The sequence below is a fragment of the Dermochelys coriacea genome, chromosome 1 (genome assembly GCF_009764565.3).
Source record: "Dermochelys coriacea isolate rDerCor1 chromosome 1, rDerCor1.pri.v4, whole genome shotgun sequence".
In the NCBI taxonomy this organism is placed as follows: Eukaryota; Metazoa; Chordata; order Testudines; family Dermochelyidae; genus Dermochelys; species Dermochelys coriacea.
The window spans coordinates 279,461,473-279,478,202 of record NC_050068.2 but is presented as its reverse complement, the minus strand read 5'-3'; the positions used below and the strand labels follow the sequence as shown (position 1 = coordinate 279,478,202).

General features: G+C 40.7%; 1 protein-coding gene across 1 annotated transcript in view; it reads right to left on the bottom strand.

The window, feature by feature from the left end:
- PPFIA2 (PTPRF interacting protein alpha 2) overlaps positions 1–16,730 on the bottom strand; it is a 617,899-nt gene that overhangs the window by 148,971 nt on the left and 452,198 nt on the right. Inside the window, 1 exon segment of the mRNA XM_043492739.1 lies at positions 16,047–16,163. Coding sequence (XP_043348674.1) covers positions 16,047–16,163 — 117 coding nt within the window.

The following is a 16,730-nucleotide window of genomic DNA, read 5'->3' as shown; positions in this document are numbered from 1 at the left end:
CCTTTTAGTAAAGAGAGCAAATTTTCGGAAATATGTTTTTGCTTCATCAGCCTGAATAGATTATACAAGATAGAACAAAAAACAGGTTCTATCTTGTATAATGTTTCCAGCCTGATGAAGGAAAAACATATTTCCGAAAATTTGCTCTCTTTACTAAAAGGACTGTGCTTGCAATTTGAATCCGCTTTCCCATTAAAGTTTATTTCCGATGTTCTATCATACAACATCATTCAAATAAAATTATTTAAACTACAGGCATTGTGAACTGGGGGGACTGGGCCAATTTTATTTAATATTTTTTAAATCTTCGACTATTTAACAGATATGACCCTGGAATATGATTTAATGCTAAAACATGCATTAAAATGGTACTCTTAATTTATTTTATATAATTAACTGTTTCCGAGAAAACTGTTTAAAAATTTTAATCTGCTTAGATACTTAGAATGATACAAAGAATTTTACTTATTACTTATTTTTCAACTTTGGAACCATAAATTTTAAACATAATAATAAACAATAACCAAAATTATTAACTTATTAGGGAACATAATATTACTGCTTGTAGCCAGGGGCAGCCGACAACAAGCCTTTCTTGAAATATGAAATAAAAATGACCAACCGCCAGTTCAGGGCACCTATGGTTTAAATAATTTTGGATAATGCAATATAGTAGCACATACTAACGCTAAGACACAGACATAATTTCATTACTTTATATTAAAACGGTTTTGAGATATTAATCAAAATTAACTTTTCATCACCTCCTTGAAGGGACTGTAGCTCCCTTAGGAAGAATTTTAGGACCATGTTCACAGAAACGTTTTTGCTTAAAATGACCTAAGGATTCATCCCCAAAGTTGTGTTGGACATTTTCCAATCACTCTGGATATATCACAAAAATCACTCCTAATTTATGCAAAAATGTTTACTGTATATTTATATACCTGCTGCACGCGACTTTTTCAGTACATTTAAAATTACAAACAATGCTACCAAAAGACCGTTGAACAGATGACATATAAAATAAGTCCGCCAGAGTGATACGAGAGCATGTACAAATGAACAAATGTACCGGTAATGGCAGCCCGTGTGAGAAATGAGCTTAATTGGTTAATATCTCTTGGGATATCTTAATATATCAATAAACAAAAACATTATTTTTTTTAAATATACCTGTTTGTAATATCTTAATGTTTATGATATCTTAAATGTTGCGTCTTGCATCACACTTTTCGATAATCACAGCACTCAGCACGTCTTGTTGATCAACCCTTACAAAAGAAGTATCAACATATACTAATCTAACTATCTAACTAATCTACGCGAGTACATACTTGCCTAACCTGGCACAAGGGTGGGAGCAGTCTGCAGTGTTGCCGGATGTCCGATAATTATCTGACTCTTTAATAAAACATATCTCCAAAAAAATGTGTAATTTTGTATCTATACATTAAATCTTGATTTTGGCAGAAGCAAGAATAAAAGTGGTAAAGTGGTAAATCTGAAACTTTTTAGCACCTTTAGGACTTTCTTGCTAAATATAATTCATTTTGGATTGAAAATGAAAAAAAAAACTGGAGCAGTGGAGCAGTCAAGGTTTTCTGTGCTCTGGTTCCACTCCAGCTCTGGGCAAAAACCTGCAGCTCCATTGCTCCGCGCTCTAGCTCCAGGCTCCGCGCCAAAGCCCTGCACGTATTTGTGGGTATTTCAATTTTTGGGTGCCCAAATGGAGATACCTACTTTGTTTTTATTTTTGTTTGTCCGGGTACTGAGAAGGAGCATCTGCAAGTCCCATTGAATTCAACTGGAGCTGTGGGCTCTCAGCACCTCTAAAGTCAGGCCCTAGGTGTCCAAATAAGGAAGCCCAAAATTAGAGCTCATTTTTAAAAAATTGAGCCTAGGAGACTTACACAAAATCATACTGGAAGTCTGTGGCAAAGATGGAATAGAACACAAGTCTCCTGACTCCCACCCTTGTGCTTTACCATCACACCATCTTTTCAAGACCATTGTATAACCGCCATTCTAATTGTAGTATGGAATGCTTGAGTCCTTAATCAGCCTGAGTATCTGAAGCACAAGAAAGACAGATCTAAAAAGAAGTATATGATGTTAATCCAGATGAACAGCTGCAAAGTATAGGCAATATAGTAGCCCAAATGCAAGTGATAACTGTACTGTGGACAAAAACAATAAGATCAGAACCAGTAAATCACAGTATAAAACAGAACATGGAAAAAGACTATACCCCAAAATAGTAGCACTATACCTGATGTATCTCAAACACTTCTTGGAGACTGTTTGTCTCATTATGAATGGAGGCCTTCTGTCTTCACTGTACTGGAACTGCATTCAGCAACAGTTCTCCTCCTCTCTCCAGTTTCTAAGAATTCTCTCACAACTTCAATAATCTATTCACATTCTGACAAATGAACCTTTTTCTATCTGAACCTTTTTCTTTTCTTTCAAGATCACAAATACTGTTGCTAATGCATTCGATGAAGTGAGCTGTAGCTCACGAAAGCTTATACTCTAATAAATTTGTTAGTCTCTAAGGTGCCACAAGTACTCCTTTTCTTTTTGCGAATACAGACTAACACGGCTGCTACTCTGAAAACTGTTGCTAAAATCATCTTCCTTTTCCAATACTCTGTTTCACTTCTCTCTTCAAACCACTCCTTTATTTTCCTCTCACCTTCTATATTAAGCTCAAGTTTTTTATCCTCACCTTCAAGGTTTCAGGGACGTCTGTCCACCTCTCAGCTCCAATCTGCTGTTTTTCCTTCTGATGCCTGTGAGCTTCCGCCATACTATGCTCCTGAATGCTCCTTTCAGAAATAAAATGGGTTGCTTGATAGATGGGCATTTTCCCTCATTGCTGGTCCCATCTTTGAGCTACTGGACCAGACTATTCCATCCCACTGCCAGACTGCTTACCTTCACCAGAGTACTTCTCCCCCCCGCCCGCCACTCTTACTACTGGCTGTGTGTTGAAGTCATTTCTGAAAGCTTATTCAGAAGAGATAGAACAGCACCTTCTGAATCCCCAAAGCAAGAGCTGCTCAACTCACAAAACAAAGTCCCACAGCAACAAAACCTATTTGCTCTGACCAACTGCTCCTCTCTAGTAGTCTCACTAGCTCAGCAAGAGTAATGATAAGCTTGAGGCCTCTCTCTTGCACCATATCATCCAGTCAAGCTCAGCTATCCAAGCTATTAGCCATCATTTAGTTTGAAATCTAAACTCCAGGCTCCCTAGCCAGATAGTAAGAAAAAGACATTATTTTACTGGGGTGTGGGGTATACAGTATATATAGATTTCTGTGGGATAGGGGAAGGGGAAAGAGATGGGGGAAAGAGTTGATTTCTTGGGAAACAAAAGGATTTGACTGAAAAGTTAATTTATATAGTGAATGTGCCACTTGCGAGTAATACATCCATCCCAATCTCTTGCCAATAAAAACCTCCATAACCACACCATCAAATATGCACCATACATACACACATAGTCCCTACCCCTCACCAAAACACACACACGATATCTTACGAAAGATTCTTTAAGGTAGGATTTTGAGGACTGGCCAAGAATTATTGGTTGGGATTCTGTAGCCTTCTTCCTTTACACTTGGAACTCCTTACCTCTACATGTGTGACAAACAATCAGTCACCATTTAAATCCTCCTCAGACACATACCTCTTCAATGAAGCTTACCAGTAGTAATCCACCAAAGGAAGTAGTTAATTTTAAAATCCAAAAGGACATCTGCACTGCTTTGAGACGAACACGCCATCTGATTATCAACTCTATTTTGTGTCTGAAGTGTATTATCTTTCTAATTTAGAATGTGAACTCTTTGAGGCAAGGTTCATGCCTCCCACTATGTTTTATACATCAAGCGTACTGATTGCACTCAATAAATAGCAAAATATGACAAAACACCTCGAAGCAAACTTTCTCCAAGTTACAATCAACCCTTGAAGGTCAGTGGTAGCTCCCTATATGTCCCCTTCATGAACTGCTCTTCTTGTCCTCCAGATAAGGCTTCCATATGCCCTACTTTCACTCCATTCTCTGCTATTCTGTTATGCTGCTAGCTGAAGTCAAAACACCATAACTGGCAACACACAGCAAAGGAGCAGATATGGAATAAGTTGGCTGACTAAAATTTGGACACAAACAATTCTTAGGCCATGTCTACACTTACAAGCTTACAGCTGTGCAGCTGTAATAGTGCTAGTGTAGCCACATTATGCCAATGTGCCAATGAGAGCTCTCCTGTTGATATAATAAAACGAGCTCAACGAGTGGCGGTAGTCATGTTGGTGGGAGAGTGAGTCTCCCACTGACATAGCATTGTGCACACAAGCACTTATGCCAGCAAAACTTATGTCATTGAGGGTGGTGTTTTATTCACAGTCCTGAACGACAAAACTTTTGTCGACATAAAGTGCTAGTGTAAACATGACCTTAATGTAGTTTTCCAAGCTGTAGAATCCCAATGTGGAATCAAAACCATGTGGTAGCCAGGAGCAACACAAGTGATGTTAGAAAAGTCCAAAAATAAGGCAGATGCTGCTGTCAACATGTTAAAGAAAGCTCTTGAATTTATTATATACATCCAAAAATTCCTTTTAATTTTATTTGATATACAAATGCTGAGAGCATTGTTAGTCCACTCCTTGAGTTTGTTTTGGCAAAACATATTTTATTCCCACTGCTATGAAAGAACATGTTTTTTTTACTAGGATTAATATATTTGGAATAAGGTATAAGAGTCCATAGCTGGACAGTTTTCTCACTGATTTTGAAATGCAGACGTTATTTGCAGCTGATTAAACTGCTGAAACGTGGGGATGTCTGGCTAAAGGGAAAAATTCTACTCCTCAACGTAAATTAAATGTGAACACCAGATATAGTTTGAGTAAGCATTTGTCCATAGCTGTTCAGTGAATATAAAAATTATATATAACACTGATTTGCTCTGAAAAAGTTGGCATACTGTTTATCTCAGGTAAATAGGGCTTGTCTACATAAAAAAGTTATAGCGCTTTAACTCTACCAGTGTAGTAATAGTTGTACAAGTCCCTAGTGTGCATTCAGCTATACTGGTATAAATGTGATTATACTAGAATAGCTTGTTTCCCTTCAGGAATCTTATGTTGGCACAATTTATGTCACTCAGTGGTGTGAATAAACCATCCCACTGAGCGACATAAGTTACGCCGACATAAGCGCTCGTGTGCACAATGGTATGTCAGCGGGAGAACTTTTTCCACTGATATCACTTCTGCCATTCGTGAAGGTGGTTTTATTATGCCAACGAGAGAGTTCTCTCCCATCGGCATAGAGTGTCTTCGCCAGACATGCTGCAGCGGCACTGCTGCATCGCTGTAAATGTAGACATGCCCTTATAGAACAGGCCTGCTGGTTAGAAGGCTGTGGATACATACTAATGTATGGAATGGTAATACTTAGCTCACTGGCACTGATATTCAAGTTTCATATTGCATTAGTGCTCAGAAGTGGACAAGATCTCAAGCAATAAAGTGTTAAAATAAAAGCAGTGCATCTTTTGGGAACAAAGGCCCTGATTCAGCATAGTACTTAGCACATGATTAAGTTTCCCCAAGTTTGACTCCCATTGAATTCAATGGCACTTAAATAAAAGCTTAAAGTTAAGCAAGGGCAGCTCCCAGACTGCTGCACTGGGCAGCACAGTATGGGGTATAGGTGAGCAGCCCTCAGTTGTGAAATAACAGGTTAAAGACTATTTAGAAAAGCTGGACATGCACAAGTCCATGGGTCCAGATCTAATGCATCCAAGGGTGCTGAAGGAATTGGCTGATGTGATTTCAGAGCAATTGGCCATTATCTTTTGAAAATTCATGGCAATCAGGTGAGGTCCCGGACGACTGGAAAAAAAGCAAATATAGTGCTCATATTTTAAAAAGGGAAAAAAGAGAACTTGGGGAACTACAGACCTGTTAGCCTCACTTCAGTCCCTGGCAAAATCATGGAGCAGGTCTTCAAGGAATCCATTTTGAAGCACTTGAAGGAGAGGAAGGTGATCAGGAACAGTCAATGTGGATTCACCAAGGGCAAGTCATGCCTGAACAACCGATTGCCTTCTATGATGAGATAATTGGCTCTACTGATACGAGGAAAGCGGTGGATGTGATATATCTTGACTTTAGCAAAGCTTCTGATATGGTCTCCCATGGTATTCTTGCAAGCAAATTAAAAGAGTGTGAATTGGATGAATGGACTATAAGGTGGATAGAAAGCTGGCTAGATTGTCGGGCTTAACAGGTAGTGAGCAATGGCTCGTTCTCTAGTTGGCAGCCAGTATCAAGCAGAGTGCCCCAGGGTCGGTCCTGGGGCTGGTTTTGTTCAACAACTTTATCAATGATCTGGATGATGGGATTAATTGCATCTCAGCAAGTTTGCAGATGAAATTAAGCTGGGGGAAGAGGTAGATATGATGGAGGGCAGGGATAGGATCCAGAGTGACCTAAACAAACTGGAGGATTGGGCCAAAACAAATCTGATGAGGTTCAACACGGACCATCTGATGAGGTTCAACAAGGAGTTCTGCACTTAGGAAGGAAGAATCCCATGCACCGCTAGAGGCTGGGGACTGACTTGTCTAAGCAGCAGTTCTGCACAAATGGACCTGGGGATTACAGTGGATGAGAAGCTGGATATGAGTCAACAGCGTGCCCTTGTTGCCAAGAAGGCCAAGGGCATAGTGGATTGGAATAATAGAGACTTGGTGGGATAACTCACATGACTGGAGTACTGTCATGGATGGAAAAAAACTGTTCAGGAAGGACAGGCAGGGCAGAAAAGGTGGGGGAGTTGCATTGTATGTAAGAGAGCAGTATGACTACTCAGAGCTCCAGTATGAAACTGCAGAAAAACCTGAGAGTCTCTTGATTAAGTTTAGAAGTGTGAGCAACAAGGGTAATGTTGTGGTGGGAGTCTGCTATAGACCACCAGACCAAGGGGATGAGGTGGATGAGGCTTTCTTCTAGCAACTAATGGAAGTTACTAGATCACAGGCCCTGGTTCTCATGGGAGACTTCAATCACCCTGATATCTGCTGGGAGAGCAACACAGTGGTGCACAGACAATCCAGGAAGTTTTTGGAAAGTGTAGGGGACAATTTCCTGGTGCAAGTGCTGGAAGAACCAACTAGGGGAAGAGCTCTTCTTGACCTGCTGCTCACAAACCGGGAAGAATTAGTAGGGGCAGCAAAACTGGATGGGAACCTGGGAGGCAGTGACCATGAGATGGTCGATTTCAGGATCGTGACACAAGGAAGAAAGGAGAGCAGCAGAATACGGACCTTGAACTTCAGAAAAGCAGACTTTGACAACCTCAGGGAACTGATGGGCAGGATCCATTGGGAGAATAACATGAGGGGGAAAGGAGTCCAGGAGAGCTGGCTGTATTTTAAAGAATCCTTATTGAGGTTACAGGGACAAACCATCCCGATGTGTAGAAAGAATAGTAAATATGGCAGGCGACCAACTTGGCTTAACAGTGAAATCCTTGCTGATCTTAAACAGAAAAAAGAAGCTTACAAGAAGTGGAAGATTGGACAAATGACCAGGGAAGAGTATAAAAATATTGCTCGGGCATGCAGGAGTGGAATCAGGAAGGCCAAAGCACACCTGGAGTTGCAGCTAGCAAGAGACGTTAAGAGTAACAAGAAGGGTTTCTTCAGATATGTTAGCAACAAGAAGAAAGTCAAGGAAAAGTGTGGGTGCCTTACTGAAAGAGGTAGGCAACCTAGTAACAGAGGATGTGGAAAAAGCTAATGTACTCAATGCTTTTTTTGCCTCTGTCTTCATGAACATGGTCAGCTCCTAGACTACTGCACTGGGCAGCACAGCATGGGGAGGAGGTGACCAGCCCTCTGTGGTTCGGGATTATTTAGAAAAGCTGGTCGAGCACAAGTCCATGGGGCTGGATGTGCTGCATCCGAGAGTGCTAAGGGAATTGGCGGATGTGATTGCAGAGCCATTGGCCATTATCTTTGAAAACTCATGGCGATTGGGGGAGGTCCCGGATGACTGAAAAAAGGCTAATGTAGTGCCCATCTTTAAAAAAGGGAAGAAGGAGGATCTGGGGAACTACAGGCCAGTCAGCCTCACCTCAGTCCCTGGAAAAATCATGGAGCAGGTCCTCAAGGAATCAATTCTGAAGCACTTAGAGGAGAGGAAAGTGATCAGGAACAGTCAGCATGGATTCACCAAGGGCAAGTCATGCCTGACTCATCTAATTGCCTTCTATGGCAAGATAACTGGCTCTGTGGATGACAGGAAAGCAGTAGATGTGTTGTTCCTTGACTTTAGCAAAGCTTTTGACACGGTCTCCCACAGTATTCTTGCCAGCAAGTTAAAGAAGTATGTCCTGGATGAATAGACTATAAGGTGAATAGAAAGCTGGGTGGATTGTCGGGCTCAATGGGTAGTGATCAATGGCTCCATGTCTAGTTGGCAGCCGGTATTAAATGGAGTGCCCCAAGGGTCGGTCCTGGGGATGGTTCTGTTCAATATCTTCATTAATGATCTGGAGGATGGTGTGGATTACACCCTCAGCAAGTTTGCAGATGACACTAAACTGGGAGGAGAGGTAGATACGCTGGAGGGTAGGGATAGGATACAGAGGGACCTAGACAAATTAGAGGATTGGGCCAAAAGAAATCTGATGAGGTTCAACAAGGACAAGTGCAGAGTCCTGCATTTAGGATGGAAGAATCCCACCCACCGCTAAAGACTAGGGACCGAATGGCTAGGCAGCAGTTCTGCAGAAAGAGACCTAGGGGTTACAGTGAACGAGAAGCTGGATATGAGTCAACAGTGTTCCCTTGTTGCCAAGAAGTCCAATGGCATTTTAAGATGTATAAGTAGGGGCATTGCCAGCAGATCAAGGGACGTGATCGTTCCCCTCTATTCGACATTGGTGAGGCCTCATCTGGAGTACTGTGTCCAGTTTTGGGCCCCACACTACAAGAAGAATGTGGAAAAATTGGAAAACATCCAGTGGAGGGCAACAAAAATGATTACGGGATTGGAACACATGACTTATGAAGAGAGGCTGAGGGAATTGGGATTGTTTAGTCTGCGGAAGAGAAGAATGATGGGGGGATTTGATAGCTGCTTTCAACTACCTGAAAGTGGGTTCCAAAGAGGAATAATCTAGACTGTTCTCAGTGGTAGCGGATGACAAAATGAGGAATAATGGTCTCAAGTGGCAGTGGGGGAGGTTTAGGTTGGATATTAGGAAAAACTTTTTCACTAGGAGGGTGGTGAAACACTGGAATGTGTTACCTAGAGAGGTGGTGGAATCTCCTTCCTTAGAAATTTTTAAGGTCAGGCTTGAAAAAGCCCTGGCTGGGATGATTTAGTTGGGGATTGGTCCTGCTTTGAGCAGGGGGATGGACTAGATGACCTCCTGCTGTCCCTTCCATCCCTGATATTCTATGATTCTATGATTCTATAGTGGACTGTATTAGTAAGAGCATTGCCAGCAGATTGAGGGAAGTGATTTATTCCCCTCTATTCAGCTCTGGTGAGGCCACATCTGGAGTACTGCATCCAGTTTTGGTCCCCCCACTACACAAGGCATGTGGACAAATTGGAGAGAGTCCAGCGGAGGGCAACAAAAATGATTAGGGGGCTGGGGCACATGACTTACGAGGAGAGGCTGAGGGAAATGGGGTTATTTAGTCTGCAAAAGAGAAGAGTGAGGGGGAATTTGATAGTAGCCTTCAATTACCTGAAGGGGGGTTCCAAAGAGGATGGAGTTAGGCTGTTCTCAATGTTGGCAGATGACAGAACAAGAAGCATTGGTCTCAAGTTGCATTGGGAGAGGTCTAGATTGGATATTAGGGAACACTATATCACTAGGAGGGTGGTGAAGCACTGGACTGAATTACCTAGGGAGGTGGTGGAATCTCCATCATTAGAGGTTTTTAAGGCTCAGCTTGATTAAGCCTTGGCTGGGATGATTTTGTTTGTGTTGGTCCTGCTTTGAACAGGGAGTTGGCCTAGAGGACCTCCTGAGGTCTTTTCCAACCCTAATATTCCATGATTCTATGATTCTACACCATGCTATATTGGCGGGAACCGCTCTCCCACCACCATAGCTTCCATCTCTCGTTGCGTGAACTAATTATGTCAACAAGCACACGCTCTTCCATCAATTAATCGCATCTTCACCATTTCAAAATGTTCTTCCTTTGTTAGTTCTGCAAGTTAGGCATTGATCTCTTGTTGCACTTTGAAGTTTTCCAGTATCAGTTTGGGCTTAATGCATATGAATTGTAGATCTAGTTGTCAGTAAATAGGACAGATAGTGTGTTTTATACTCTTGTAAAACTACTGTTACAGCCAGTTACTGTTACTCCACAGGTTGTTCTGCAGTCTAAAAACATGCTCTATACCAGGGATCAGCAACCTTTGGCACGCGGCCCGTCAACCGCTGGTGGGCCGGGATGGTTTATCTGCAGCATCCGCAGGTTCGGCCAAGTGCAGCTCCCACTGGCCGTGCTTCACTGTTCCAGGACAATGGGGGCTGCGAGAAGCAGTGGCCAGCATATCTCTCAGCCCGCGCCACTTTCCGCATCCCCCATTGTCCTGGAACGGTGAACCTCGGACAGTGGGAGCTGCGATCGGCCGAACCTGCGGATGCTGCAGGTAAACAAACCAGCCCGGCCCGCCAGCAGCTTTCCTGACAGGCCGCTTGCCAAAGGTTGCCTATTCCTGCACTATACTATACATGTTCTTACATTTGTAATCTGATTACACAAAATTCCAACTGTATCTCTAAGTGTTTTTCCTTTGTTTTTATGTCAAGCAATCCAGTATTTATGTTAAGCTTCAAAATATTTATTTAATTGTTATTCTTGCCAACTGCTGTGGTGGCTGGATCTATGGTAAAGGAAAACTAAAATACTTCTAAGTCCCGTCCTAAGGACCAACTGCTCTGAATAATAATAATTAGGGCTGTTGATAAATCGCAGTTAACTCATGCGATTAACTCAAAAAAATTAGTCATGATAAAAAAATTAATTGCGATTAATCGCTCTGTTAAACAATAGAATCTCAATTGAAATTTTAAAAATATTTTTAGATGTTTTTCTACATTTTCAAATATATTGACTTCAATTACAACACAGAATACCAAGTGTCCAGTGCTCACTTTATATTATTCTTTTTATTACAAATATTTACACTGTAAAAATTATAAACAAAAGAAAAATTATTTTTCAATTCACCTCATACAAGTACTGTAGTGAAATCTCTTTGTCGTGAAAGTGCAACTTACAAATGTAGATTTTTTTTTGTTACTGAACTGCATTCAATAATAAAACAACGTAAAACTTTAGCACCTACAAGTCCACTCAGTTCTACTTCTTGTTCGGCCAACTGCTAAGACAAACACATTTGTTTACATTTACTGGAGATAATGCTGCCTGCTTCTTATCGACAATGTCATCTGAAAGTGAGAACAGACGTTCACATGTCACTTTTGTAGCCTGCATTGCAAGGTATCTATGTGCCAGATATGCTAAATATTCGTATGCCCCTTCATGCTTCGGCCACCATTCCAGAGATTCCGTGCTGATGATGCTCATTAAAAAAAAATAATGCTTTAATTAAATTTGTGACTGAACTCCTCAGGGGGAGAACCATATGCCTCCTGCTCTATTTTACCCACATTCTGCCATAAATTTCATGTTATAGCAGTCTCGGATGATGACCCAGCACATGTTCATTTTAAGAACACTTTAACTGCAGATTTAATAAAATGCAAAGAAGGTACCAATGTGAGATTTCTAAAGATAGATACAGCGCTTGACACAAGGCTTAAGAATCTGAAGTGCCTTCCAAAACCTGAGAGGGATGAGGTGTGGAGCATGCTTTCAGATGTCTTAAAAGAGCAACACTCCAATATGGAAACTACAGAACCTGAACCACCAAAAAAGAAAATCAACCTTCTGCTGGTGGCATCTGACTCAGATGATGAAAATGAACATGAATTGGTCCGCACTGTTTTGGATCATTATCGAGCAGAACCCATCATCATCATGGACACACGTCCTCTGGAATGGTGGTTGAAACATGAAGGGACAGATGAATCTTTAGCACATCTGGCATATAAATATCTTGTGATGGTGGTGCCATGCGAACACCAGTTCTCAATTTCAGGTGACATTGTAAACAAGAAGCAGGCAGCATTATCTCCTGCAAATGTAAACAAACTTGTTTGTCTGAGTGATTGGCTGAACATGAAGTAGGACTGAGTGGACTTGTAGGCTCTAAAGGTTTACATTTTTTATTTTTGAATGCAGCATTTTTTGTACATAATTCTACATTTGTAAGTTCAACTTTCATGATAAAGAGATTGCACTACAGTACTTGTAATGGGGGAATTGAAAAATACTATTTCTTTTGTTTTTTACAGTATAAATATTTGTAATAAAAATAAATCTAAAGTACATTTTGTATTCTGTGTTATAACTGAAATCAATATATTTGAAAATGTAGAAAACATCCAAAAATATTTAAATAAATGTATTCTATTATTGTTTAACAGCACGATTAATTTTTTTAATTGCTTAACAGCCCTAGTTATAATATCCATTGCCTACAAAACTTGAAAATCATAGTTTGGCTATTTATTGAGTAGGAGTATACAGATTTATAGACTTTCAGGCCAGAAGTGACCATAATGATCATCTAGTCTGACCTCATACATAACACAAGCCAAAGAATCTCATGCACTTTGTGCATCAAGCCTGTAACTTCTGCTTGAGCTATTACATATCTTTTAGAAAAATATCCAATCTTGATTTAAAAATGTCAAGTGATGGAGAATTCAGCACATCTTTGGGTAAGTTGCTCCAGAGGTTAATTGCCCTCACAGTTAAAATATTTTTCTAGTCTGAATATGTCTAGCTTGAGCTACCAACCAGTGGATCTAGTTATGCCTTTTTCTATTAAAGAGTCATCTACTATCAGAAATCTATTTCCCAAATAGGCACTTGTAGACTGTAATTGGATAAACCTAAACCTTCTTCTGGATAAACTAAATAGATTGAGCTTCTTAAGGCTCTCAGTATAAGGCACGTTTTCCAGACCTCAAATCATTCTTGTAGGTCTTTTCTGAATCCTTTCCAATATTTCAACATCCTTTTTAAAGTGTGGACATGAGAACTGGACACAGTATTCCAGTTGTGGTCTCACTAAGGCCTGGTCTACGCTACACAGTTAGGGTGACACAAGACAGCTTACATCAACCTAGCTATGGATGTGTCTATACTTAAATTTAACTCCCACCTACATAATGGCCCAGCTACACTGACTTAATAACACCACCTCCCCAAGAAGCATAGAGTCAAGGTTGATGTAGTTAGGTCAATGTAGTATCAGCATAGATGGTATATTACTTATCTTGTCTGTTGCTGGCCTCCAGGAATTGTCCCACAATGTCCCATAGGGACTGCTCTGGTCACTGTTGTGAACTCCACTGCCTAGAGACCAGGTGTACAGGAAGCCTAGCCTCCCCTCCCCTTTAAAGCACTGCACATTTTTGAAATTCCTTTTCCTGGTTGCCAGCTTGGCAAGCACACCTAACAGCTCTACACTGTTGTGTGCAATTGCCCAGCAGACCATGCTGATTACACACTGCAGAGGCGCTCCAGCCTGGAGTACATAGGAGGTGTTCGATCTCCTGGGAGTGTGGGGAGAAGAGGCTGTGTAGACCCAACTGTAGAAACATTGACATCTACTAGCAGATTGCTCGGGAGGAGAAGGGCTATAAGAGATAGCAGCAGCAGTGCCGCATGAAAGCCCAGAAGCTGTAGCAGGTGGATCAGAAGGCAATGGAGGCCAACAATCGATCTTGTGTGGAGCCGCAGACCTCCTGCTTTTACAAAAAGTGGCATGCCATTCTTGCCAGAGACTCCCCCACAACCTCAAAAGCCCTGTGAATACTTCTGAGGAGCCCAAGTCAGGGGCTCCCAACATAAACAGTGAGGAGGAGGAGGTGGATGAGGAAGACGAGGAGGAGTATAGAGACAGGTGACTGAGGGATCCAGCTGCTCAGCAAGCCAGGATATGTTTGACTTTAGCGCAGTCCAGCCAGTCCTGACAGTTGAGCACAGGTGAGCCTGATGCAGGGGAAGGAACCTCTGGTAAGTATCCAGTCAATAATGATGTGCCAACAATACCAGAACAGGCTTATAACAAACTCTGCCTCCCACCTTCCTCCTGTGCAATATCTTATGCACTGCACCAGGTGTACTTTCAAAAAAGCAGATGAACTATTCCATTTAAACAAAAATATTTTCTCATAACCAGAACTTTTAGGTAGATAATCTTATATAGCGTGCACAAACTGCAAAGTCTTATACCTCGTTCTTTGTAAATGGATAGACTAGCATGGTCTTCAGTTTGCATAATTGATATGGACGAGGATCAGAGGGGAATAAATATCTTTTAGAGGAGTCCTAGGATGTCCCTCAGAAATTATTTTGAAAATTAATAATGCTTGGTGCAAAAGAAAAAAATGTACTCTTCACAACTGTGTTTATGAGGCCCAGAAATGTGTGTTCTCAGGCATAGATTGCGTAGAGGGGTGAACTCTACCAGAAGCAGGGAACTCAAATCACCACAAACTTCCCTTCAATTTAGCGATAGAATTATCAAGGACAGGTTCCCAGGAACCTCCTCTGGGGCACTACTGAGGAATGATGATACTCTCATAATCCTACAGAAATCTGCTGGTAACTCAACTAGGCATTACAACTTACAGGGTGAGATCCTCTCATGTAATGATAATTAAGAAACAATAATGAATAATTGGAATAATAATGGACTACAGTATGTGTTTATCAGAAACTATTATGTGAGATTGTATTTCACGGTCTACAAAGGAATTACAGTTGACAGTGGGAACTGTCATAGGGCTTTGAGGACTCAACTCAGCCAGTCATTAAATAGCGAATTCAAATATGCCTTAAGACTGCAGTCCTTATATTGATAAGCAGCCTCTAATTTTTCTAAGACCAATACTTGCAATCGCAATTAGGTGTCTAGAAGTCTAAGTCCTGTGGACAATCACAAAAATGGAGATTTGATGAGTTCCTTTTAAATATCAATCTTTATATAATAAACAGAATTTTGAGAAGACTTCACTTAGCATCAGAGAGAGACAAGCACCGGTGGCCTGAGCAAAGGACTGAGAACGTAAGATCTAAATTGGCTTTCATATAAGCTACCTGTGAGGCACTGGGCAAAACACTCACTTTAACTGCACCAATTTCTCCATCTGAGATATGAGGACAGTAACGCATACTTACTGACTTCCCATGCATGTCATGGGAATTAATTTACTGTTTATAAAGCATTTTGAACATGTAAAACACTATACAGTGCTAAGCACTATTGGTATTATTTAGTAGTTTTTGGGGTGATAGTGTGCATCATTTGAAAGTAATAAGGGAAGGTTTGAAAGTGGAAAGTAAAGCAAGTATTCCAACAGAAAGTCTGAAGTAGGAGAAGATCCTCAGACATTATACACATTTCTTCCTATTAGCTGCAGGAAAAAATGAGATTTTGGAACAGAGCAATGGGTCTATTGGTTTATTAGTTCATAGATCTATTGGTTCTCCCAGAGACCCGTTTAATGATTTTAATGGAGTCTTCTGGAATTTCCAGTAGAGAGTGATTCATGGTGTACTGTACCATCATTGTCCTTCCCCGAATTTCCACTTATAGGGAAAAACTTTAATTTCCAGATAGGACTACATAAAAGTCACACTGGAAGAGGCCCACGTGTTCTGTTCATGTTCTGGGATGTGCCAGCCTTCTCTGGCATCTGACTTTCTACAGCTACGGTCCAACAACCTGGGTTTGCTTGATGGACCAGAACTGGGCCGGGTATCTGAATCTGATATTATGTTAGTTTTAGTTTCAATATTTCTCTTTACCTTGACTCACTGGGAAAAAAAACTATTGTATTATACCTTTTCATGAACCTTTTGCCCTGGCTCCATTCCTTCAATATATTCTGATTCAGCAGGCCCTTCTCCAGATGCCATTTTCCTTTGAATGTGTGCATTTTGTTCACGTAAAGCTACAATCTGCGAATGAGAAGAGAAATAAATGGTTAATGTCATAGAAATCACTAAGCAGGTTAGCATGAAATGTATTAAGGTCTTGATCCAATCCTTGCAGACACAAGGAGCCATCTACCTGGCTTCAACTGTGGATTTGGGGCATACATTTGTAAGGGATTTATAAAAATACTATCATCATTAATAAATAATAAAAATTATTAGGACACAAACTTATAAAAATTATGTTTAAATAATATTGAACATATGACATAAATCAATAAATAGTAACAAATGCAATTTTAAGGCTTGCTCACTCATATTTAACCTCACCTAGTGTTGGGGCATTTTTCATTTATAATTGGTTAGAAATCTGAAAGATCTAATAGGTCACTGAGTTCACTTCCCTACATGGACAGGATACAATCCTTCGTAAAGGAAACAACAAATATAAAGCTGACACTACAAGAAAACCTGGCCAAAAGGCCAAGAAGGAATAAGCCATTATGTAAAATGAAGTGTCTGTTCTACGTGTGAATTTCATAACTTTCAGTGATTATGACATATATTTGTAAAGTGTAGTTTATGATGAGA